The sequence below is a fragment of the Dermacentor albipictus genome, chromosome 10 (assembly GCF_038994185.2).
Source record: "Dermacentor albipictus isolate Rhodes 1998 colony chromosome 10, USDA_Dalb.pri_finalv2, whole genome shotgun sequence".
NCBI lineage: Eukaryota > Metazoa > Arthropoda > Arachnida > Ixodida > Ixodidae > Dermacentor > Dermacentor albipictus.
In genome coordinates, this window is record NC_091830.1 from 38,344,324 (window position 1) to 38,367,674 (window position 23,351).

The 23,351-nt window shown below is 44.7% G+C and overlaps 1 protein-coding gene and 1 long non-coding RNA gene across 4 annotated transcripts in view; one reads left to right on the forward strand and one right to left on the reverse strand.

Annotated features, from left to right (window-relative positions):
• The window catches only part of LOC135911846 (uncharacterized), a 128,641-nt gene that overhangs the window by 20,714 nt on the left and 84,576 nt on the right, over positions 1-23,351 (forward strand). Inside the window, exon 3 of one of the 3 annotated variants that reach the window (XR_011509047.1) lies at positions 14,036-14,560. The exons of 1 other annotated variant lie outside the window; for it this stretch is intronic. This is a non-coding gene — a long non-coding RNA (uncharacterized lncRNA). Of the gene's footprint in view, positions 1-13,966; positions 14,561-23,351 lie in introns of those variants that run through there. One more of the 3 variants, XR_010567470.2, reaches the window with a different exon arrangement.
• Positions 1-23,351, reverse strand: part of LOC135911845 (uncharacterized) — a 37,196-nt gene that overhangs the window by 710 nt on the left and 13,135 nt on the right. The window contains exons 4-7 of the mRNA XM_065444184.1: positions 20,064-20,191; positions 10,198-10,253; positions 7,586-7,694; positions 3,507-3,572 (exon numbers count right to left, since the gene is read on the reverse strand). Of these exons, the coding sequence (XP_065300256.1) occupies positions 3,507-3,572; positions 7,586-7,694; positions 10,198-10,253; positions 20,064-20,191 (359 nt within the window). The remainder of the gene's footprint in view (positions 1-3,506; positions 3,573-7,585; positions 7,695-10,197; positions 10,254-20,063; positions 20,192-23,351) is intronic.

Here is a 23,351-nt window from a genome sequence, read left to right on the forward strand (position 1 = left end):
ACCTATTTCACCAAAGTGGTTAATGAACAAATTACCGTTTAATGACAATATCGTAAGTGCTACCTCGTTTTGTATATACCACCGAAACCAGGCGCGCTAGATTTGTTGAGCGATACGAAAGCCGCGTGACGAAGCTTAAAAATTTTGGTTCTGTCAGAAAAGTCATGTCACTTGAATAACAATGCCAGAATTGATGCAGGAATGATGTGCCTACCAGCGAATTCACGGTGTACGTCCAGCTAACTCTTACGAACAACATGGCTGTAACGAAGTTGGGGCTGCTGCAGCATAAAACTGTAACTTGACGGTCGGCTGTGCATGTATGGAACTGAGAAGTGATTAACGTATGTGCGGCCGCATATTCCATGTGATGAAGAGGTTTCTAAACTTTCATGTGGTGCTTCGCATTCTTGTGACGTCTCAGCACCACAAAGAGGGGAATTGGACGCTTGCCACGAGACAAACTATCACCAATCCAGATTTCAACGCAGCATGGACACCGACTCTTGACGGGTCCCATGAAAAGCCCTCCCCCCCGCACTTTACCTGGAAGCCTGAGCGAAGGATGAAAAGGAGGGGCACAATGACCAGAATTTGGGAGTCACATTTATCTGGACGTTTACCAAGAGTCAAACCACCACCTATCCAGAGGTCAACGCAGCATGGACACTAAGTATTGACGGTTCCTACGAAAGGCCCTCTACCCACCCTCTACCTGGCAGCCGGACTGAAGGATAAAAAACTGGAGGACGCTTAAGCTTCGCTTTCAAGAGTGGAACGCGATAGCGTTCCCGTCGACCCGCCAAGGGATGTAAGACAATGGGCTTCGGCGCAGCGACTACGCGCCCCGCATTGGACGCGGTGAGCGTCGAGCAACGCAGCGTTCGGCGCGGCAACGAAATGTGCGCCTGAGCAAGCGACACACGCCTGAGCCTTAGAAGAGCTCGTTTCTAAGGCAACACCGCATTCACTAGAGGCGCGTTTGTACCGCTTTGAAGCATGGAACTCGTGGCTCAGTGGTAGCACCTCCATCTCACACTCCGGAGACCCTGGTTCGATTTCACCCAGCCCACCTTGCAAGTTGTTTTTATTCATGAAGGGCCTGCTGGGATTTATCACTCACGGCCAACGCCGCCGACGCCGACACCAACGCCGACACCGACGCCGACGACACCGGCTTTTCTGCGACACGAGCTCCTTAACGCTGTCGCGTTAAAAGGAGTGGAACAACGACAACGACCTAGGACTAGCAGGTTGCTTTTTGCCACATATTCGAAACCAGTCTCTTCAGACGCGGAGTGACTGCGGGTTATTGCGAGCATGACCGTGGTATCGCCAAGAAGTCTAGGAGTGTGATTGGCGGCTGGACAGCCTTCAGATTCACTGGCCAACTCGCCTAGGGAAGATGACTGGCTAAAAAGCGGATACTTTTCGAGAGTGACGACACAGGGTCCTGATTTGAACTCTCACGTTGACCTTGCTGCTGCATGAAGTGGGCTTCGGTAAGTGGTGCCGTGCAAGTTAATAAACCATTTATCGTTCATTTTCTACAACCCGATGTAGAAGTAGACGGGCTTGCTGTACTCTTTGCCCTATTGTTACTCTAAGCTGCGTCACTCTTTATACGTGAGCCGATACTAAAGATAGTGCATTGCTGGGCCAACACGCAATGGAGGTGAAGCAGGCTTTAAGCACTCCGAATAAGAGGGCCGATCTCGAAGACAGTGCAATACTAGGACTATGCCCCGCGGAGGGGCAGTTTGCTTTAAAGGGCCCACATACACAGCTTCGCTGGCAATCCTTCTTCACAGAGTGGAAGGGCACTGAATTTTTCTGCTGATACTGCTGATTTTGCATTGTAACGTAGTAGAAATAGTGCCACGCCTGGTGCGTAAATGCATATATCTTACGCAGACATTCTGACGCGATCTATAACTGGGATTTATTTTGCAATACTACGCATGAGAACAGGAAAACAATCAAATCCACCTCCCGAGTCACCACGTCAACTGTAATGCTTTGTGAGATCGAAGAAAAACGTTCACATTCCTTAGTCCACAATTAAAAACGCGCACGTCAGAACTGGCTGACTCTCATTCACCAGGAATGGCTCCACATAATTTGCTTCTTGCACTTGACGAAAAAGCGTTAAGCGGGGATGGTTTTGGGGAAAGCACTTGTACGTAGGAATCCAGCCATGACAATAGGGCCGACGGTATAGCATTAAATACATTCTGCTTTACGCCTGACTAGCAGCCTTTTAATGATCTTGCCAATGATTGGCAGCAATTATACTTCGATACATTATCTAAAGTAGACTTAACGGCAAAAAATCAAGACAAATGGATACGTTGGCGTGGAACATATGCGGAAGCCCTGGAATTTTTCCACACAGGAGCAGATTTTTCTGCGAACGTGACGATATTTACATAAGCTTTTCTACTTCTCGGGCTGTTGCTAGTGCATCTGAAATTCTTTTTCATGTTTATTTCTTTGAATATATTGCAGACGCTTGACTATTAGGAAGTTTAGAATCGACTTTCTCTATTTGCCCAAAGCTCGTCTGAGAATTTCCCGAAGGACGCTACCCTGGGGCATCAACATAGACGTTGTTCTCGTATAGATTAAACTATACCGGTGAGCTTGCATCGGTTGAAAGACTGCCATTTCCACATACAAAAGAGACAGGTGCTACAATTACCCTTGACGAATACTCTCAACTTCCATGAAACTTTGATGTAGAAGCAGACGATAAACCACGGTCGTAGTGAATGGTTACAAGTTCTGGGTCTGGGGTTTCCAGAATATAAAATTAAGCTCCAAGCAGCCGGAATTGTCGTGTACCTCGGCAGCGTGATAGTGTACACCCTTTGGATAGCACAGCATAGCGAAAGCATATAGATTTTAGTTGTGTAAAACATTGCTCGTAGATTCAGAATCCTACTCGACTTGCTAGTGGTGCACAAAAGAACGAAGCAGTAGCAGTGCGGAGATAATTCGCTGGTGCTTTCGGTGCTTTCGTGTTTTTCTTTGCACTTCTTACCAAATGGGGGCGGGGACGATGATGGCTGAAGCCATGAAATCATGAAAATTGTGAAACTATGAGAGCTCGCAAACGTCCGAGCATTGACAAGGCTCTTCCACCCTCTGGAGAGGAAACCTAGTCGTCGTTTGGGCAGATCAATTATTGTGAGCAATGCCTACAATTTCTTTCGCTTCAGAAAGAAAGGGAGTGTAAACAAAGACATGAAGGTTAACCACAAAAATGTACCGAGGAAAATAGAAACTTAATATGTGTCACGCCAGAAACGTGTTTCCACCAATATGAGCGTCACTCTCACTTTTTAGAGTTGCATTGAAGTTAAAAAACAATTCTAGCTCAATTGAAATGTTTACAGTTGCAAACAGGACCCCTAGGGCTCCAAATGTAAATTTGGGCATCAAGAGTACGTACAAACTAGCACTGCATGCTACGGCTGCATAAGAACAAAATAAATTGTTCATACGAGAAAGTCTTGTTCATTTCTTTTATGTCGTCCTCGGTGAACCTTGCAAAGTTTCTTGTGCCAAACCTGGAAGAGAAGTGAAATAACAGATTTGTTGAAGAACAAGAATCGCAGAAATAAGCACGATAGACGAGAGTTGTCAAAATTTTATTTCTCTGAAGGTGACATGTTTTTTTTTATCTGAACATATTTTTTTGGACCACCTGTGACATATAGCCATATTGTGCTGCTTCAGTTGGCTTGTTCGAAAATGCATAAAAGCTTTCTACGAGAAACTAAAATGCTTCTGAAAATCTTTTTTAAAACTTCTTCAACTAAGATTTAGATTTATTACTTGATTACATGCTGTGCAATGTACAAGTGGTAGCAGATGAGCCCACAGGATGTATCATTGATAAATAATGTTAGGACAAGAACAATGTCTGGATATGCACCTTGAAATTATGAGAGCAATGTATTGGAGCTTCAGTTATATGCGACCTTCCATGTAAAAACATGAAAACGGACTTGTGGGACCTTGGCGATTAACAATCCTATTTCGAGCGAATCTGTTTCGTTAGAGTAGGTAAACAATTGTGAGTGGCCCGCATACATTAAGTACTCACTGTTGCCGTCATATGACCTGCCACTTTGTACTCTCGCCTGCATAGGTTGCTTTCGAGTACTTTCGAAAAAAAATGATTCTCACATTAAGGTTGCAATTCATCCACACTCGTCTTAATTTGCTAGAACATAAGCAATATAGCTACCATAATTTTCGGTTACTTTCTCTCGGTGGCGTTCGCAGTTCGCTAAAGGAACCGAGCTAGAATGTGCGCTGTCGTAATACGTACAGGCAACATTTAGCATCGCTGGCATGCGTGACCCTCTGCAAAGGCCGTAATTAGACCGTGCATTTTCAACTTCCACCTACAGGTTACTTTGAATACGGTTCATGATATTGAACGAATATAAAGTAGGTGGCCCCATTATTCACCTCAGCGCACCAGGAGAACAGACTATGAACCTCGTATAACAAATAAAAAAAATCAAATAGCAAAGGATACTTATAATTTGCAACTCTCTTAACTAGGCCAGCGGCGTTAAAGTTTTGTCACGCATTGAAGTTGGCATTAGCCCGACTGCCGATAAATATAAGCTAGGAGTAACGTAGAGTTTCCTCACGAGATGGCTAAACATGTTGTGAAAAGGGCTACTACCACTGCCAAGCCCTTCATAAGCGTGACTTCTTACCAAAGCAATTTTGGATGCACATGGAAATGAACATTGTACAAAAGATTGGTCATAAAGTTCCACGATTTCTGCCAAATATATTATTAGTCGCTTTTGTATTTAACCCTCGGCAGCGCGATAAAGTTTGGCCCAGTCGTAAAGTACATACTACCCACTGAGAAGCCTTCGAATACGTATTTATTTCAACGGCTGCAAGACGCTGACAGTTTGACCTTCGTTTCATATTAATCGTAGCGTTTTTCTTATATTCACACAATAAAAGAAGGCGCCGTATATAATTCAAGGAAGACACCGGTGAAACCGATAAGAAACCTAGCCTAATGCATGAAAATAAGAAAACACGAATAATAAGCAAACATCGGGTAGGTTTAAATTTAAGCCAGGAACGCCCAACTTCCGACACACATAACACTTAGGCTACAACTTATCCCTCGCACGCAAGCTTAGAGACTCTTCGGAACACCAGTAAATTTACGAGGGCACATCGTCACAGTTTTAACCCACGAATGCAACACTGTCTTCCACCAGGGTAACCACTAGTGGAAGGAGCACGTCTGTGCCGCCTGTGGTTCGGTGGGTCATTCTCGAACGCCTATTCCTTCCGCGTAAGAATGGCCGGGATGCCTACTTGCGACACATGCGGCTGCGAGGAGACGACCGAGCACCTCTTATGTCACTGTCCCCGTTAGAGTGTGTCAAGAAAAGTGCTCGCGACCACGTTAAAAAAACCGTACAATCACCCCTTCATAGTAGGAAAAGTTCTAGGACACTTGTCCAGGCAGGTTCGGGCACTGAAGCTCTTAACGGCTCTGCTCAAGTTTTTAAGGGATTGTGAACTGCACGACCATCTGTGAATGTTCTAGCGCGTCGCCGCACATTGTGTCAATTTTGCTATTTTTTTTTCTTTTTTCTCCTTTTATTACCTTTACCCAGCACAGAGTATAGCCAGAGGGTAGATACACCGGCTAACCTTCCTGTCTTTCCTCCCCTTTTGTCTGTCTCTCTCTTTTGTTAACAAACTGACGGTTACTTTACGCACTTTCGGCAGCTATGTTTGGGTGTATCTGTCTATGCTTGTATCTATATTTGCTTCTAACCTTTTCCCGCGTACCCAAGACATTGGTTTTTCCGTAGTCAAATGGGTAGCGCATCGCTCTACTGCGTTGAGGTGACGGGTTGAAAACCAACCAACGGACCAATTTGGGTCACTGAGTATGTGGCAATGTGTACATGCGTGCCACCCTTTAACTAACCTATTTCACGTTGAAAGGAAGCATTGTAGGTGCGACGATGGGTAAGGAGCACTGTTCGCAGAAATATTTTGATGCCGACTTGAAGCACGGTGTATGTGCCAACTTGAGTCGCTCGGTATGTGCCAATAGCGGTGTGCTGCATGTAAATGAACATATTTCACGCCAGCTGGGGCAACTTGGTGTGTGCCACTGCGAATGTAGCGGCCTACAATGACGGAAAAGATCCCTAAAATTTGTTCGACGCTGAATGGAATCGCAGGCAAGTCACAAGAGTTTGTCAAAGATAGCAGCCCGACGAATTTTCAGGGCGCATCATAAATGCATTGGATATGTGCCACATTTCAAATGAGCGCCTTACATGCCAACGTTGGTGGATGTAGATGTAGCCAACGCTCTAGCCAGCTGCGCCATGCATACATTAGGTGTGTGACGCTCTTCGATGAACATTTTGCCAACCTGGGTTTCTGAGCATGCGCCACTGAGATTGCAGCAAGCGAGGGACGAATTCTTAGTGTTATCAAGCACCGGGGCACTACGCTTGTCGTCTCGGAGGCCAGGTGCGGACTTTGCATGTCGAGTGCGAGAGAGGATCCTGACTCCCACATGCCACGTTACGCAGCGTTTGTACACACCTGCGCGTGATATGTTTCGCAGGCCGCACGCAGGCTTCGCGGTGGTGGCGCTAGATGACGCCGAATGATCATGGGGAAGCTCGAAAGAGGAGTGCCACTTTAGTTAAGGTTTAGGCCCAATTCGTTTCGACGGTGGCAGTGCATTGTGTCGTTTTGGTTGAATGCTTACGTATTACCGTCTCCAGCAATTGTGAGAAGGGTTCTGACGCAAGTTTTGTGTAATAATAAATAAACAGTATACTCCGCACATTTCACATAGACGACTGAGCAAACACTCCTCGTGTGCCACATGAAAATTAAGAGCAACAGGTATACAATAAATACCCACAAAGTGTCATAACTATTACCTACACGCTTCAAACCTAGCCTACAGGTCGGTCGCAGTAAGGCCTTGTTTTTCACAAAATAAGAAATTCTCGGCCCCCTTGATCCTTTCAGGGTGGCCATCAACCTTCGTAAACGGTTTATACAATGCCTGTAAAAGTTCTGCTCAATAAAAAAAAAACCAGGTGGTATTCACACCGAATTTCAATCTTCCTCACCAGTTTCACTGTGTGGCTTGATTCATCTGGCGGTCTAATATTCTCAAGTGAAAAGGGAGTACTACAGCAATTTTTACCACTTTTACTTATGGAGAATATCTCCGTGATAATACAGCCTAATTGTTTAAAAAAAGCGCCTGCTAGTGTCAGCCTATGTGACATCGCTACTTGCCCTCTTGTTCCAAAGGAAAATGGAAGTTGCCGAGATTGTAATTTGTCTTTTGCCTTTTTAACAAGAATCACATTGACCTATGCGAAATTTGATTGACAGCAGCCTGAAAATTATCGGTTTCTGATAGCGCACATACCCTTCATAGCGTAGGGTGAATGTGCACTGGTGTCTTCTGAGAACTTCATGCTCGGCTGATTGTGCCAAAATAATTTTTATTTCTACACAGAAAGAAGAGACTAATGCTCACATTTCTGCAGTCGCTTTCACAGTCTGCCAATAACTCCCATTGGTTGGCGGATAACTTATTATTGCGGCGCTGCTGACGTTACTGCAGAAAGATCCAAACGTGGAGAACGCTGCAGGGAAATAGGTATATTGTTTGTTTCGTATTAAGTCACATAGAGGTTCATTTCTTTTATGTGCTTAGACACAAAATCTCTTGACAAAATTTGTCGCAGAACCTAATTTACACAGCAGTCGGGGTAAAGGATACCGGATCTCTTAGAAAGCTTGGTCGAGATTTTAAATTCACGCGTGATAATTAGGCAAGCTTTGCGTAATTCAATTTACTGAGAAAACATTAATTTTATTGTGACTGGAGGTAGTAACTGGGACATTTCAGAAATGTAGACTTCTAGGCAGAAATATTCAGGCAGTTGATAGTCAAGATTTGACCAATATAGCAAGAAATAGCGCATTCAAAACACGTACTGTAGAAGACGAACATCGTCAATAGTTTGGTCGCGTTTTAATGGCGCGAATAATTTAACTAAAACAGTGAGTACTAATGTCTAGCGGAAGTCGTCTCTTCTCAGGAGTACATAACAGTTTATCCAAGTGTGCGTTAAGACGTCGAGGCAGTTAATTTCTGCAACGCAATGAATTTCTGACGCCACTAACATAATTCTCACACCTTAATCAGATTTCCATAGTGAGGTACGTTTGTAGTGAGGAACTCCAGATTAATTTTGACCCCTGGTTCTATAACGTGCACCAAATGCGAGATACGCGGTTGTCTTGTGCATTTCACCCTCATCGAGAGGTGGCCGCCGCAATTTGGCGCCCTCGGTCTTAGTAGCGCAGTGCCATAGCTGCCACGCCGCCATGACGGGCTCATTGTGCTTCAGCTCACACAGCAAAGGTGAATCTCTACCCTTAACTGCGAAAGCGGCTGAGGTGGGTGTCAAAAGAGCGCAGGACGTCCTGCTTGCTTGTTCTCTGTTAGCGCTGCTCTCGAAAAGGCGGACATCATCTCCATTTTGAACAATTCTCAACGAATACTCTCATGTGGCAGCAGAGCTTTCTTAGAGTGCGTATAGTACGTCCAGCACACGTGTTGATTTGTCCGAAAGTTACATTGCATCCTTGAAGTGAATTCTGTTACTTCAGGCATTTTCAATGACAAATGAATGCCAAGAAAACAAAAAGGCTTTCAGAAAGGTTGACAATGCAATTACTATAGTTGTCAGCGTATCATACAGTAGCTAAACAGTACGGTAATCACCCACATATCGGCAAATTCTGAGGATAATTTGGTTATTAATGCCAAATTGCCGAGGGAACATGGTTCCGAATAAATGGTTGGGCCTAACGTTGGTTATAGGGTATTTTTCACTATGCGCGAGCCGCATTCTTAATGAACCTTTTTGACGCCAATTTGGGCCACTAGGTCTGTGCCCGAGGTTATGTGCCCCTCTTCAATAGCAAAAAACATTGACAGTTGTCCAGTGCTGAATGGCGTCAAACCTGCACCATATATATTCAGGCAATCTTGTCTCGCTATATATTCACACACTGCCACACGGGCTATGCGCACACGCGGTAGCAGGGCCACTAGATGAAGCAGCCTATGAAGTGCCAAGTGCGAGACAGGAGCCCGGCCGCATACAGCCTTCATGTAGGCATGTTTCAAGACGGACAATGCAGTGTTTATTTTACATTGCTTTAATGGTAATCGCATTAACGTCGACATTCGTAATGAGAATTGCGAAGCTAAATTTTTTTTCGCACGCGCTAATAAAATTTGCGGAAGGTATCAGTGAAACTGGGACTCTCATTGTTATTGCAACAGTACCGAGCAAGCATATAACAGAGCGTTGTAAAGCTTGGTGGAATAAGTGATTGTATTACTGGAACGTTGAACTCTTGGCGCCGCGGTGGCTTTGCGGTTGTAGTGTTCGGCTGCTAAACAGGAGGACGCGGTATCGAATCTCGGCCACGGCGACCGCATTTTGGTGGAGGCGAAATGAATAAAAAAAACGCCTGTATCCCTTGTATTGAGGGAACGTTAAATATCGTCTCGTGGCCACAAGTATTCCGGAGTGCCCCACTACGGGGTGCCTGATAATTGGATCGTGGATTTGGCTCCTTAGAACCCAAGATTGCATTTGAACGTCGAACTGAATAGTCAGTGAGTGAAACTTTGCATAACCTTAGTATTCAAAGTGAAGATAAATTGAATTTCAAATGAACACAGAACCTCTTCCTAAGGTGCACGTATATTCACTTTCTTGGCATCATATTTAATTGGACTCGTCCTCCGAGACATTAACACCACTCATCAGCTATAGGCTCGAAATGTAGTAGATCATTTTCAACGGCAGGTGTTGAAAGTAGATGATTTACTATCCTGCGAATGGCTCATGAACAATCGTTTTCTAATCAAGCCGTCGATTCCTTCATGTAGACGTAGGCAACACAGTCTCATTGCATAGCTAAAGAAATAAGCACCACAAACTGTGCGGCATTGTAAATGTTTGCTGCCAGCTACACAATTATATTCTTAGCATGGTTTCTGAAGAAGCTCCCCACATAAACAGGCATAAAGCTCCCAGCATATTTCCAGTTCCATTGGCTTACTTGAAAATAGACCTGGAAGCGCTGCACCAGAGTAATTTTTGTCAACAGGGGTCCGGCTGCAAAAAAAAAAGAAATATTGCAACTTTTGATTTCACAACCCTATCCCGACAAATCAGACTTCTTGGGCAGAGTTGTAAAAGCAAATTTTGCCTTTATATTATGCAAGGAAAATAAATATACGAACGCGCATGGAATGCCCTTAACGGTCTCACCGATATGTGATAGCTAACACTGTGATGTTTGCATGCATAGAGCTAGAGCACGCCCGTGACCGTGATCCCGGCAATAATCCCATATGCGAAAAAAAAAATTCATTGCTAGACAACGTTAGAATCTGAAGGTGGCCTTAACACTGTGGCTTGTGCACAATTTCGTCTTCTCGGAGCTTCATCGCTCTCAAAGTGCTGCTATGTGTTCTGCAGTTCGGCTACCTGGATGTCGTCGCTAAATTAATTTTTCTAACTTGCTTACTTCTGATACCTTTGCGTTTTCTTCTTTATTCGCTTGTGTTTGCAGGACTTAGGTAGTTTCACAAATGGTTATGTCACGGAAATATGCACATCTTAACGCCGTTGGACAAATAATGCTACGCAAATACTTTTGTATACGGGTTATGATGTAGAAAGCGTGACTATATGGCACAGTATGTGCATGTAAAGCGAGCAAGTTAATTGATGAGCGTTGCGCTTTTGTCCAGCCTGAAATGTGGCGAAAAACATGTGACTCATCGCCGCGGGTGCCTCATCGTCTTCATATCATTAGATGGTGTGCCATGACCACTCGAAGTACCCACATCTCTATCAGTGCAGAATTATCTTCCCTCTACTGTAGCAACCACATGTGCTCGGATCAAATCTGCCGTACTTTACCGTACTTTACCAGCCTTGCTTTTTACTAAGTGGAATTGATTACTCTTAGGGTTGGTGCATGAGCCACGGTCAAAAAGGATCACAATTCGCCCTTAGATTTCGCGTCCTTGAACAACTTGCAGAGGGATCCAATAACCGGCCAGCCCACTCGATTGCGTTGTGGGCAGATCGATTCAGAAATAAGGTATTCTAACTGTAGTCGAGGATTATAGCTACGATATTGTCAGGTGTAATAGGTCGTGTCAAGGTGAAGTAATTGACATAGCAACGTATCATATTGAAAGGTAGAAGCCGCGGCAGTTGGAAGCTAGACTTTTACAGCAAGGACTGGTACAGTCAAGAAACGTCAAGGAATGATGCACCGCGTTGAAGAAAAAACAAAATGACCCAAGTTTTCACTGACATCTTCGATGAGAGGAGGCATGTTAGCCCCATCCGAAGCCTTCTGTTTCTTTTATTTTATTTCATATCGAGTTAGTGGGCGTACAAGGTACTTAACAAACGGAGTATAAAGCAATGTTCAGAGAGTTCTACAGGCGGTAAAAATCGGTCACTACCATAAAACGTATATGAGTGTTTTTATTTATAGAAGTAATATTAACATATAAATATTTTAGTGGGATGATGAAAAGGAACTATATATACCGCATGACTGCATCTAGTACATGAGGGTCAAGACCACTTGAAATAGTTACTGAGCCGAGGAAATCCTGAAGGGTCAATCCAAGCCTCAGATTAGGTAGCAGCTCAATGTGAGGTGCTGTGGAATTGGTGGTATTTACCTTCGCAGAGCAACTTATATTGTTTATTTTTTTATCACTGAGGTTTGTTTAGGATATGAAATGATCGGTACATGAACGTTTTTGCCTGTCGTGTCAGTCAGGATGTGGTCACAACAGCTGCAAATCAAAGGGAAAATACGGTGGTCTGCACAAAACGGCGTGTAGCTTCTCACTATATTACCTAGAGGAAGAACTGGTGTGGCGCCCCTGTTGTAAGTATATGAAGTCTGCGATGCGTTGGCTTCGGATTGGCATTGTCGCAGAGCGAAGACGCCTAGAAGCCGTGTCTCGGTACCACCGTTCTGACTGTCACAATTTGTCATCCGCTTGGAATGACTTTCCAGAAAGAAGTCACTTCAGAGACATGCGCCATCAAAAGCCATAAAGTTGCACTGTTGTTTCAGTTACTTTTAACAAAACACTCTTTTATGCATTGAAGCACAAACTAACATGCGAACTTTGGGAAATAATGCCTCGAACTGGTGTCATCCTGGAAATTAATTTGTAGCGGATACGCCTTGCAAGCTAACCGTGTACAATTAGCCAACTGCAAAATGTGCCGCAAGCAAGCAAGCAAGCAAGCAAGCAAGCAAGCAAGCAAGCAAGCAAGCAAGCAAGCAAAGCAAGCAAAGCAAGCAAAGCAAGCAAGCAAAGCAAGCAAGCAAAGCAAGCAAGCAAAGCAAGCAAGCAAAGCAAGCAAGCAAAGCAAGCAAGGAAGCAAGTAAAGCAAGGAAGCAAGTAAAGCAAGTAAAGCAAGGAAGCAAGTAAAGCAAGGAAGCAAGTAAAGCAAGGAAGCAAGTAAAGCAAGGAAGCAAGTAAAGCAAGGAAGCAAGTAAAGCAAGGAAGCAAGTAAAGCAAGGAAGCAAGTAAAGCAAGGAAGCAAGTAAAGCAAGGAAGCAAGTAAAGCAAGGAAGCAAGTAAAGTAAGGAAGCAAGTAAAGTAAGGAAGCAAGTAAAGTAAGCAAGCAAGTAAAGTAAGCAAGCAAGTAAAGTAAGCAAGAAAGTAAAGTAGGCAAGCAAGTAAAGTAAAGTAGGCAAGCAAGTAAAGTAAGTAGGTAAGTAAGTAGGTAAGTAAGTAGGTAAGTAAGTAGGTAAGTAAGTAGGTAAGTAAGCAGGTAAGTAAGTAGGTAAGTAAGTAGGTAAGTAAGTAGGTAAGTAAGTAAAGTAAGTAGGTAAGTAAGTAAAGTAAGTAGGTAAGTAAGTAAGGTAAGTAGGTAAGTAAGTAAGTAAAGTAAGTAAGTAAGTAGGTAGGTAGGTAGGTAGGTAGGTAGGTAGGTAGGTAGGTAGGTAGGTAGGTAGGTAGGTAGGTAGGTAGGTAAGTAAGTAAAGTAAGTAAGTAAAGTAAGTAAGTAAAGTAAGTAAGTAAGTGAATTAGTGATTTTTGATCATTATTTGAATATGTGTTTATATTTTTCGTTCTGGTAATGTCCACTTCGAATAATGCAGATGAAGGACATCAATTATGCAATCTTCCACAGGCGAATTTCAGAAACTCCATGAAACTTGCAAATGATCACCCTGTATTGGAAATTTCTGAGCTGCAGTCCGCTACGTTTACAGATATTCACGCTTATAATAAATTGGAATAATCGCACGGGTTTTGATATGTGCGCCGTTAAATTTGTGGAGAAGCTGCATTATTGTTCTCCTTACTTTTTTAACAAATCACCGTTTTACGCAAGGAAGCCGAGACCTATCTTGAGCGCCCATCTTTGTCATTTCAGACTTTGGCGATGAATAGCATGAAACTGTTGCAATTTTCAAAATTCGTTCTAATGCAGACACATTTCAAACACACCGGTTAGGATTCGTAAATTGCAGTATGTGCCATAAAGTGAGTAATTAAGAAGTTAAATAGTGATATTGCGTTAATTTGTTGAATATGTGTTTGGGTTTATCGTGCATGTAACGTCTGCCTCTGTGAATATTTCAGCGCAAGGAATTGAATTATGACATCTGCCATAGGTGCTTTAATATATTTCTGTAACCCTTAAAAGTGCCCACCCAGTAAATGTGCAGGATGGCTCAGGGAAAATGTGCGGCAGTGCAACAATGTCTACGAAAACAAAACGCAGCTTCGGGCTAGTTGGTAATCCATACTGAATACTGTTAAACGCAGGTTTTACACAACCCACAAAGGGGCCCAAACTGGACAGGCGCTAACTTCCATCTTCCACCGACTTTCCAGCCGGTCAAAAGCCAGAAGACAGGCGGTGCAAAGTGAAACACAAGGAAGAATTTGTCTCATGTGCCCAAGATGTTGTCTATCGGATACCACAATCTTGCGGCAAAATATACCTAGGGCAGACGGAACGATGCCTAAACGAGTGGTTAAGGAAGCACAACTGGAATGTGAAAAATGGAGGACAGGGACGCCTGGTGTTACACTGCCGAGACTGTAAGTGCGAGCCACATCTTGATAACACTGCAGTCTTCTTTAAAGACAAGGGTCGTTGCACGCACGAGACCATGGAAGCTGAAATAATGACTAGTGATGTATATGGGTGCATCAGCTCACCATCTCTTTTGTTATCTGCCAAAGAAATCCACTTTATTGAGTGAAGGCAGTTGGTTACAACTGCTTAGTAATGGACACATGTTAGACAGTACGATCAAATGATTGGTTATGTGCATTCTTGTCTTTTGTGTTTCTTTTTGTCTGTTTTTCTGTATATAATGTTTGTATCTTGCATTAAACACTAGGTGGAAGTTAGCCCCTGTTCCGTTCGTGTCTCTTTGTGTTTTTGTAAACTCTGCGCTTAAACTGCATTAAGTAATAAATATCGGCGACTTGGGCCAACTTGATTCGAAACTTTCTCTAATGCTGAACCGTTATGTGTAATGTGGGCAGTGCTGCGCAGTGTTTGCATCTGAGCTGGAATAGTAGATATGATGAAGCTGGTAAACAATGAAAACTCTTGTGTTGATTGTTGTGGTTATGTTGTCTGATTAGCACTGGGCTCTACTATCTGCCACGTGGGCTAACACATGCACGGAAAAAAGACGCTCTTGGCGACTGCACCGGCAGGCTGTTACAGCAAAGATTTTTATGGCTATGGTTCCTTGGAGATTTTGTCTGTCATCAAATGTGCTTGTGCAAAAACTCGCTTCCCTAAGTTGATGCAAAATCGCTTCATCTTGTGAAAAAGCTTATACGTCTCAGCTTGGATATGCATGTTGGGCAGATTAGTTACCAACAGACATCATTTTCAAGATAGCCTCTGAGACAATAATTTTTTTTTGTCTACGGGGGAGGGGGAAGAAGTGCAGCGTCCATAGCTTGTGTTCAAATAGGCTCCATCTTCTTGAAATGTTCTCGCCGCGATTTTCCGTGGATACCAGCCCTAATTTTGTACCATTCAAACCGTGAGACAACCGGGACTCTCTAGATACCAAGTTATCAGGTGGGACATTTATTTTTCCGGGACTGCGACCACTTTTGTTTTACGAGCACGCCGTCGCCGCGCTAAGGCTAAGCGCGTGAGCGAGGTGTTCGGCCTACTAGGATACCTGGCACGTTCACGCGCGGGTCCGTACGAACTCTGCTACGACGCACAAGCCCCTGGCCAAATCTGCGAAGCATGGAAGTCCAAGTATGTGGCAAAGATATTTCCCCAGAAGAGTTAACAGCCGAGATGGGGTGGTGTACTGCCTGTTCCCATCGGTGTACCGCTCGTCGCCCAGACAAACAGCGGGGCCGAAAACTATCCCAAGAACAACAACTTAGAACGTAAGACTATCGCTCTCGCTATAGACCCTTGCAGCAAGTTAGAACTCAGGTTCTCAAGGCCGGGCGCGTGCTCCCACTACCAGCAAATGAGATCAACATCAGCGTCAGACCCAAAGGAGCACTCAATATTTCCAACGTTGGCAGCCCTACAGTGACTGCAGCTATTCTTCATGCAACGCAACTTAGCTCAGAAGACAATCGAAACGATACAATATGCTCGAACAACCAGCAAAATATCATGGTAATCAGCACGCCCAGCCCGCAAAATACGGATCGATACGTAAGAATCAAGTCCATCCAAGTCAACGGGGTAACCGACGAGGTCAGTGCGCATGAAGCCGCCCCAGATAGTACTACCAAAGGAGTCATCAGAGGCATCCCTCTCACCGATAACGCCAGGCAAGTCGATGGTAACATCATAAATGATCGTAATCATCTAGCCCTTGCCTCAAAGCAAATCGGTTTCACCACGACCATCGTCATTGCATTCGACGGACCAGACGTACCATACATGGTTCGGTATGGCGCAACACTAATCCCATGCTCCCTGTACCGCAAGCAGATTGATATCTGTTACCACTGCGGACGTCTCGGGCACCGCATGGGTGTTTGCCCGTTCCCTAATAACAAGATCTGCCGGGGCTGCAGAGCTCGCAATCCAGATCAATATCATCAGTGTACACCCAAGTGCACGTTGTGTGGTGGACCCCACCCCACAGCGGACAAAGCTTCTACTGCCAGGTACAAAACGCCGTACGTTATGCGAAGATGCCTCGGAGAACACCGAGTAGCACAGCATTCAGCCCTTCAATCCGAACATTTCCCGCCATGGAGAACAAGCACCGGTCCCGGTTCCGGTCCCGGTCCCGCTCCCTCTCCAGACTGAAGTCGGACCGAGGTCGTTCCAGATCAAGATCGACGTCGAGTCCAGGAGCCAGAACTACCTCAGAAAAGGTGAGCTTCGCAGAGGCCCTGACAGGCGTCTCGCGAGAGGGTCACGTAAAATCCCCCCACTGCCTAAACCCAACACAGACAACATAGATATCGAACACCTTAAGAAAGATAACATAAGGCACTCCACCATCCTCGAACACATCTCCTTGCTCAACCTTGGAGAACGCACTTACAACTACGTAACATATTTTGTATTCAATCGGAAGGCCTTCCTGTCGGTCGGAGACATTCGATCGGATGAACTCTCTCTCGGCAGCACGGGCACACCACAAGGCTATGTCATTACCCCTATACTGTTTAATTTGGTTATGCTCGGATAAACACAACTACAAAAATTCGATGGCATAGAACACACCATATACGCCGACGACAAAGGGCAGTAACGGCCAAATCGAAACTGCCCTACAAGAGCTATAGATTCTGCTATAGACTCTGTGACTCTTTCGGTGGCACGCTGGACACGGCCAAGACATTGCACATTCTCAAAGCCATCCTGGACCCTACCAAGCCCAAAGGAAAAGGACACAGGGCTCTGGAACAGTTACTACACACCTACCCAGGCAGCGAACCAGACTTCATCGATGCCATCAACACCAAGTGCTATGGAGATCCCACTACCACACAACCATGTAGACCACTCTACACAGGACAACCAACCACTAACCAACCCACTAAGGGGAAAACCTATCACCGAAAACGAAATGAGAGTGGTCATCGCAGCCACCACCCGTAACACAGCGGCGGGCACGGACCAAATCACGAATTTTCTGATCAGAAACCTGAGCGACAAGTCTATCTCCGCGCTAACGGCCTTTCTCAACCAACACTAGGAACAAGGTACGGTGCCACCGATGTGGAAACAAGCACGAATAATCATGATCCCTAAACCGGGGAAAAACTTGGCAATTCAAAACCTCAGACCGATATCGCTCACGTCCTGCCCCGGCAAGGTGTAAAAAATTATAAACACGAGACTACAGAGAGACTTGGAAGATAGCAAACACCTGCCGGACACCATGTTCGGTTTCCGCGCGGGCCTCTCCACACAAGATGTGCTACTCCAAATCAAGGAAGAAGTCCTCAGTAACGTTTCCCGCAGCGGGGAACACGTCCTCCTAGCAATCGACATCAAAGGGGCTTTCGACAACGTCAGCCACCAAGGAATCCTAGAAGGGCTGGCCAACACCAACAGCGGTGAGCGAACGTACAAGTATGTGCAGAGCTTCCTGAGCTACCGCAAGGCAGAGCAGAAGATGGGAGGGATCCAGACTCCGGTGTACCACCCTCCCAACATCGGCCCACCACAAGGTGCTGTCATCTCTCCCACGCTGTTCAACGTCGCCATGATCGGTCTCGCAAGCAAACTGCAGGACGTAGCAAGTCTTCGGCACGCAATCTACGCAACGACATAACACTCTGGACCACAACAGGGTCCCACTGAAAATGAAGAACGGCTGCAAACTGCAGCAAACCTCATCCAAGAATACGTCAGCCAACGGGGACTGCAATGCTCCCCCGAGAAATGTGAGCTCCTACGAGTGTGGCGTGGCCGGTGTAACCACACAGTCCCCATAGGCCCAACAAGAAAACTCGAGGTACACCTCAACGGGGGCCTCATACCAAAGAAGTCATTGCTGAGGGTGCTCGGCATGTGGTAGCAGTCCAACCAGCGGGCCACACACCCATACACTCCTCAAAACCAGTGTCAAGGCGGTATCACGCATGATCTCTCGCGTAACATCCAAGAACAGAGGCATGAAGGAAAGGGACACCCTCTGACTGGTCAGTAGCCTAGTGGTGAGCAGCATCGCATACGACCTGCCTTACTACCACCTCACACAGTCCGAGACAAAGCAGGCCGACACACTTTTGAGGATGGCTTTCAAGACGGCTCTCCGCCTGCCGATGAGTACATCGACTGAAAAATTATTGGCGCTAGGATTGCACAACACCCTCAGCGAACCTACAGAAGCCCATTACGTCTCGCAACAACAGACTTGCGCGGACTCGCACTGGCCGGCAGGTCCTACAAACCTTGGGGTTTCCAGCAATAACAACACGAACCCAAGAAACCTGCTTGATACCTCGTCACGTCCAGGACAGATTTCACGTTGCCCCAATACCACGCAACAAGGACCCTAACCTACACTCCGGCAGGAGGAGTGCAAGACCCCAGTACATGGAGAAAGCTTTCGAGTTCAATACCACGGGCAGTTTTACGGACGCCGCCTTGTATGGGACGAACAAGGGCGCAATTGCAGTGGCATGCGACCACCGAGGCCACGTTACCTCAGCAGCATCGATCCACCCCTGCACGATTGCAGAAGCCGAAGAGCTGGCCATCGCATTAGCCATCCGCGAGTGCCTATACGCAAACCAAACACTGACGACCCTCACGGATTACCAGCAGGCCTACCGCAACTTCCTACAGAGAATTGGAAGACCTGCTGTACAAGTACTAGCCGGCATACTCAAGGAGGACCCCGAGGACTTCACCACCCAAACCATCATCTGGGTACCGGGCCACACTGGCATCACGCGCAACCTGCAGGCCGACAGAGCAGCTCGAGGATTCGTACATAACCGAGCACTCATCACGCCGGCTGCAGAAGACCCGGACCCTGTCGACCTCGAGTATTCAGCCATCGTGAACTACCGCAGAGGGCGTCGCTTGCGATATCCACCACCCCATCGAAATCTAAAGACAGAAGATGACATTGCCTGGCGTAGGCTCCAGACAGGCACTTACACGAACCTACACATATTACATCTGATACACCCCACAGCCTACAGGGACGAATATCCATGGTGTGGGGACACACCAACCCTATACCACATTACGTGGGAGTGCACGCTACAAACATAGAACACCCAGACACGAACACCACGAGGGAGCAATGGGAGGCACGGCTGTCAAGCTCGGCCCTGGACGACCAGCTCAAGCTGCTAAAGAGAGCTGAGAATATGGCAAGAGCCAGCGGAGCCCTGGACTGAGGGCCCCTATCATTAGCGGTTTTTCTGATTATTCTTTTAATAAAATCTATCTATCTATCTATCTATCTATCTATCTATCTATCTATCTATCTATCTATCTATCTATCTATCTATCTATCTATCTATCTATCTATCTATCTATCTATCTATCTATCTATCTATCTATCTATCTATCTATCTATCTATCTATCTATCTATCTATCTATCTATCTATCTATCTATCTATCTATCTATCTATCTATCTATCTATCTATCTATCTATCTATCTATCTATCTATCTATCTATCTATCTATCTATCTATCTATCTATCTATCTATCTATCTATCTATCTATCTATCTATCTATCTATCTATCTATCTATCTATCTATCTATCTATCTATCTATCTATCTATCTATCTATCTATCTATCTATCTATCTATCTATCTATCTATCTATCTATCTATCTATCTATCTATCTATCTATCTATCTATCTATCTATCTATCTATCTATCTAAACTGTTGTAGATATTAACAGAAAGCGGACCCATTACTTACTTAGTGTATAGATAAATAATGCTGTCGTTCGTTAAACGATGAGTCTGCGAGTAGTTCTGCAGAAGCTTTAGTGTAGCATTTCCGTCCAATACTTCCTTCTCACTTTCCTTGACTTCCAGGCTCGTATTCTGTAAAATAGTTGAAGTCATTCTGCTTACGAAATCAGACTGCTTCTGTATGCTACAAATTTATGACTGTATGAGTTAGTGCTATATTGCACAGTTCAGAACTCGAAGACAGTTCCTTTAACATTGTGTGAATAGCATTGCTCGTCTGAACTGAGATATTGCATAAATTTTATTTTTTTGTGCCATAAATATGTTCCAGTAATAACAATTTAACTATACCAGGTGTAGATGAAAACTATTTCCCAGCGATTTAGTCTTCAGCCCGCCCTGCATCCGGTAGACCAAACCTATGGCTCCGGAGTATGTGTTCATGAAAAATCGAGATATTTGCTGTCCTCTATGCGTGCATATTTATATGAATGTAGAGGTTCCAGCATTCAATAAATTTTCAAGGTGAGACCGAAGCTAAAATTGTTTTTATTTAAGAAAATAATGATATAAGAAAGTCCAGGAATATCGTACTATTGTGAAGTGAAAAGTTCGGCAAGCAGTCACAAAGGAGATGACTGCCTACAGCAAGATGTCTACATAATTATTGTGGAAGTTTCATAACAAATTTGGGGCTTTTGGGTTCCAGAACCATGATATAATTATGCGGCAAGCTTTAGGGGCGGAATCCGAATTATTTTGGCAACCTGGGAATGTTTATCGTGCACCCAATGCGTGGTACACGGGCATTCTTGAATTTAGACCCCGTCAGAATTAGGCCGCACGGCGGGGAATGTATCCCGCACCCTCGGGTTCAGCCGTGCAACGCCGAAGCTGCTACAGGACCACGCTCAGTGCTATGGTAGTCTCATTTTCGCTATTGGCTACTTACGAAGCCCACTTGAATTACAAAATTATTTTTTATGCATTCAAAAGCAACGACCTCAATCCCTGAAATAAATGTTTTTTTTTCGGTGATTTTTATTTATGAGAACTCCCATTTTCTATTAGTGGGGGTGAAGCATGTGAGCCCTTTGGCAGTGTGCCATACCGTGGCATCCTGTAAATATTGCGTGCCCGCGCAGTTATCCCGGCAGCGTCGTTCAACGTGCTCGCCTGGCATCCTCGCGTGTAACCCATGATACCCACTAGGGTCACTGTCACTGAAATATACAGGATGAAGTGGCGAGTAAATGGAACATATACCGGGAGAAAACGTTGATGGTTCAAATACTGGTGTCAGCAAAGATGAAATGTGAAAGTGAACGTTGGTTGTAAGAAATACTGGAGAAAGAGAAGGCTGCGCCTAGAATATTTTGGAACCGCATAAAGTTCTTAGGTAGGAAATCAACAACAATAGAACAACATATCCTAGACGAAGATGGAAACAAACTGGAAGAGGAAGTGGCACTAAATTACATCCGAACAATTCCAGCCGAATCTTTCCGAGGCAATGACGAGCTTGTATTTTAAGAAAAAAGAGCATGAAAGAGAACCAGATAGAAATGAAGCGAGTGCTGAGAAATTTCAACTGGAAGCCGAAGAGAAAATTCCTAAGCGCGTAGTCACATAGGCGAGACGAGGTTCCCGATAGGCTGATTAATGGCCTACAACGATAAGTAAGGAAACTCTAGTTAAAGTAGTCGAAAAAGATTTGAAAACCGGACAGTTGGCGACAAAATACAATGAATTTAGTTTATAAAGGTGAGGGGGAGAAAGATAAAATTCATTCGTATAGACCGTTTACCATTACATCGGCAATATACAGGTTAGCCACGCAGGCATTAAAATTAAAGCTGCAAGCATGGGCAAAGAATAATACCATTTTTGAAGAGTGTCAAAATGGCTTCAGAATAGCTTGGCGTTTGGACGATAACTCATTTTCTTGTTACTCAGTGTATTGAAATATGAAGAGTAGAAAGCAGACCGTCAAATGTTCCTTTTGAACAATACAGGATGGTATGAAAACGTAGACCGCAAAATTTTGTGGGAGATTCTAAAGGGTGAAGGCTTAGGCGACGATTGTCTACTGCTTTTGAGAGGGATTTGAATATGAAATATAGTTTCCGTTGAATGGGAACGGATGAGGAGCCAGGCGAAAGTTGATATCAACAAGGGACTGAGAAAGGAGTGCCCTTTATCTCCACTGCTGTTTATGATGTACATGGTGAGGATAGAGAAGGCGCTAGAAGGACGTAATATCCGGTTTATTCTCATAAAATAGGCGGGTACAGTAAGAGAGCAGCAACTTCCTGGTTTATTCTATGCGGCCGGGATGGTGTTGCTAGCTTACAAGCGAAGTGATTTGCAACATCTGGCTAATATCTGCGGACAGGAAGGCAACAATTTAAGTTTAAAATTTAGTGTTAGAAAATCAGGCGTTATGGTATTCAAGGAAAACAGTGAACAGACAGTGGCGATACAGGGCAAGGAAACACCCCAGGTAGCAGAACATAAATGCCTTTGTACATGGATAAACGAAGGCAAAAGATATATGGAAGCACAGTAAAAACAAAAACAGAGAAGGGGAAGAGACATGTAGCCATAATGAAACACAGAATGGTATGGGGATACAATAGGTACGAGGTCCTCCGAAGTATGTGGAAAGGTGTAATGGTTCCAGGACTTACTTTTGGAAATGCGGTTGTTTGCTTTAAATCGGGGGTACAGTTAGGACTCAATCGGAACCAACGGTCAGTGGGTCGCCTCGCATTGGGCGCTCACGGGGAGAATACAAATGAAGCTGTGCAGGGTGATATGGGCTGGACTACTTTTGAAGTGAGGGAAGCTCGCAGTATAATTGAGTATGAAGAACGGCTGAGGAATGTGGAAGAAAGTAAATGGGCTGGGAGAGTGTTCAGATATCTGTACTAGAAAAGCATTGATTCAGAGTGGAGGAAAAGAACTAGGCAGCTTACCAGCAAGTATGCGGCCTGTAGCGTGGGGAACACAGCAACAAAGAAGGTCAAGCGCAACGTCAGAGAGGCTGAAATAATCTCATGGATGGCGGCCATGGAAAAGAAACCTGCCATGAGTAAATACTGAAGAGGAAAAAAGAAAATCTCGAAAGTAAGAATTTATGATAAGTCAAAGGGAAGCTCATTACTTTTCGAATCGAGATCAGGATGCCTTAGAACACGCACCTATAAAGTGAGATATAAGAAGGAAGAAGAAGCATGTGCTTGCTGCAGTAAAGCTAGGGAAACGATGGAGCATACTATATTAGAATATC